This window comes from Ursus arctos, unplaced genomic scaffold, assembly GCF_023065955.2.
Source record: "Ursus arctos isolate Adak ecotype North America unplaced genomic scaffold, UrsArc2.0 scaffold_14, whole genome shotgun sequence".
Classification (NCBI taxonomy): domain Eukaryota; kingdom Metazoa; phylum Chordata; class Mammalia; order Carnivora; family Ursidae; genus Ursus; species Ursus arctos.
This window is the reverse complement of record NW_026622808.1, coordinates 30,640,475-30,643,510: the sequence shown is the minus strand read 5'-3', so window position 1 is coordinate 30,643,510 and position 3,036 is coordinate 30,640,475. Positions and strand designations below refer to the sequence as shown.

At 44.2% G+C, this 3,036-nt stretch overlaps 1 protein-coding gene across 1 annotated transcript in view; it reads left to right on the top strand.

The window, feature by feature from the left end:
• Positions 1–1,286: 1,286 nt before the first annotated feature.
• The window catches only part of LOC113256798 (serine protease 46-like), a 30,354-nt gene continuing 28,604 nt past the window's right edge, over positions 1,287–3,036 (top strand). The window contains exon 1 of the mRNA XM_048226613.2: positions 1,287–1,329. Coding sequence (XP_048082570.2) covers positions 1,287–1,329 — 43 coding nt within the window. The remainder of the gene's footprint in view (positions 1,330–3,036) is intronic.

Sequence of the window (3,036 nt, the reverse complement as noted above, 5' to 3'; positions counted from 1 at the left end):
TTATAAAAGCTTTCTTCCCATATTTTTATTTCAATACATTGATTTTTTTTTAAAGATTTTATTTATTTATTTGACAGAGATAGAGACAGCCAGCGAGAGAGCGAACACAAGCAGGGGGAGTGGGAGAGGAAGAAGCAGGCTCATAGCAGAGGAGCCTGATGTGGGGCTCGATCCCGTAACGCCAGGATCACGCCCTGAGCCGAAGGCAGATGCTTAACCGCTGTGCCACCCAGGCGCCCCCAATACATTGATTTTTTATGTGTAACTGTAATCCATTTGAAATTTCTGTTTATGTGTGGTATGCGGTGGGGGTCCAACTCTATTTCCAACTGGAGAGCCAATTCCATTAATACTATTTCTTGTAGCGCCTGTCTTTTTCCTGCTGATTTGAAGATCTGCATTTACAGTAAGGAAATCTTAATATACTCATCTGTATGTTTTTGAAATCTCTGTTGTTTCCCCACTGATCTGTTTGTCCCTGGGTTAGTGCTGTACTGTTTCAAATAGCTCTAAGTTATGTTTTGTTAACAAAAGCTCTCCTTTAAAAAAAACAATATTGCCTAATCTACAAAGTTTGTCTTCCATGGAAACTTAACAATCAGTGTGTCAGTTTTCATTAAAGATGTTATTGGTATTTGAATGGAAATTAGATATTAGATACACAGGCTAATTTTACAATGTTGAATTCCTAACCAGAATGTCCCCATTCATTTGGCTCTTCTCTTCATGGATGTCTGGAAAAATACTGAGTTTATTTCTAAGTATTTTGCACATTTTGGTTATATTCATTGGGGATGATTATCTCCTCCCATTATATTTTTTTCTAATTTTATATGTTAGGTATTTTAAAGCTGCCGATTTAAGAAAACATAGTGATCTTGGGGCGCCTGGGTGGCACAGCGGTTGAGCGTCTGCCTTCGGCTCAGGGCGTGATCCCGGTGTGATTAGATCGAGCCCCACATCAGGCTCCTCCGCTATGAGCCTGCTTCTTCCTCTCCCACTCCCCCTGCTTGTGTTCCCTCTCTCGCTGGCTGTCTCTATCTCTGTCGAATAAATAAATAAAATCTTAAAAAAAAAAGAAAACATAGTGATCTTGATTCCTGGTCATCTTGCAAAACTGACTTATTTAATTCAGCAGTTTCTCGGTGCATTCTTTTGGCTTATTTTTGGCTAATCAAATTCCCTAAAATGGTGAGAGCTATGTCTTACCCTTTTTGAAAATCCTACCATTTATTTCGTTATCTCGTTGCCCGTGACCTCTAACGCAGTGCGAAATAGTGGCGGTGATGGTGGGGGTCTGTGTGCTGACCCTGACCTCAGCCTTCACAGGTACTTACTGGGAACGGGTACTTACTGGGGACTCAGCTTCACGGGTACTTACTGGGGACTCAGCTTCACGGGTACTTACTGGGAACGGGTACTTACTGGGGACTCAGCTTCACGGGTACTTACTGGGGACTCAGCTTCACGGGTACTTACTGGGAACGGGTACTTACTGGGGACTCAGCTTCACGGGTACTTACTGGGGACTCAGCTTCACGGGTACTTACTGGGAACGGGTACTTACTGGGGACTCAGCTTCACGGGTACTTACTGGGGACTCAGCTTCACGGGTACTTACTGGGAACGGGTACTTACTGGGGACTCAGCTTCACGGGTACTTACTGGGGACTCAGCTTCACGGGTACTTACTGGGAACGGGTACTTACTGGGGACTCAGCTTCACGGGTACTTACTGGGGACTCAGCTTCACGGGTACTTACTGGGAACGGGTACTTACTGGGAACTCAGCTTCACGGGTACTTACTGGGAACGGGTACTTACTGGGGACTCAGCTTCACGGGTACTTACTGGGAACTCAGCTTCACGGGTACTTACTGGGAACGGGTACTTACTGGGGACTCAGCTTCACGGGTACTTACTGGGGACTCAGCTTCACGGGTACTTACTGGGAACCTTTACTGTGCCAGGCAGTTTGGGGCCCTGGTGATGCAGTAATGAACGACTGAGATGATTATATGGCTTTTCTTATTTAATTTGTTTACGTAATGAAATTCATTACTAGATCTCAGTAGATTTCTTAGATAAATCCCTTAATGCACTGTGGATTCCATTTGCTGGCATTTTATTTAGAATTTCTGCCCAAAGTTGGCTTGCTCTCCACTTCTCCTCTCTGTTCCACCATTTGTTCAAGTTTGGTGTCTTTGCTGTCTTAGCCTCTTAAAACCCGTTGAGAAGCTTTCTAGTATTTTCCTAGGCCCTGAAACAGTTTCTGTGATGCCAGCATCATATCTGTTCCTGAAGTCTGGTAGACTGTGCACGAAAACTCACTGGGCCTGATAGCTCTTTTTAAGGGACGACAAATCTTTGACTATTTGAAAAGTATCTTGTGTAGTTATTGGCCTAGTTGGGTTTCCCACCTCTTTTTTGCATTAATTTTAGTGTAGAAAATCACTTCCTTTAGCTTAGATTCTTACATTTCAAACTGATGTATACAATCTGAACCCATGGCCTCTTTCCCATTTCCAATATTATTTATATATGTATTCTTTCCCCTTTCTTAATTATTAAAGAGTAGAATTGCCGAATTTTTGTCTATTTCGTAGGTGTTTTAAGAAATCCATCTGGTAGGGCTGCCTGGGTGGCTCAGTCCGTTAAGTGTCTGACTTGTGATTTTGGTTCAGGTCATGATCTCAGGGTCATGGGATCAAGCCTGGTGTTGGGTCCAAGCTCAGTGGGGAGCCTGCTTGAGATTCTCTCTCCTTCTGCCGTGCTCTCTCTCAAATACATAAATAAGTCTTTTTAAAAAAGCCATCTGGTATACCTTATTGGTTAGCTTTATGGTATCCCTCCTTCCCTCGTATTACCCCAGGTCCTGGTCTGCAGCCCTCCCGCTCTGCCAGGCTGCTCATGGTCTTCAGGGTGAAGCTGTCATACTCCCAGCTCCCAGGAGTCTGATCGAGTTAGCATAGGCCAGTGCCCTGGCCAGCTGGCTCCAGTTGGGTTACCCAGCCAACATAAGGCATGGTTAGAGGA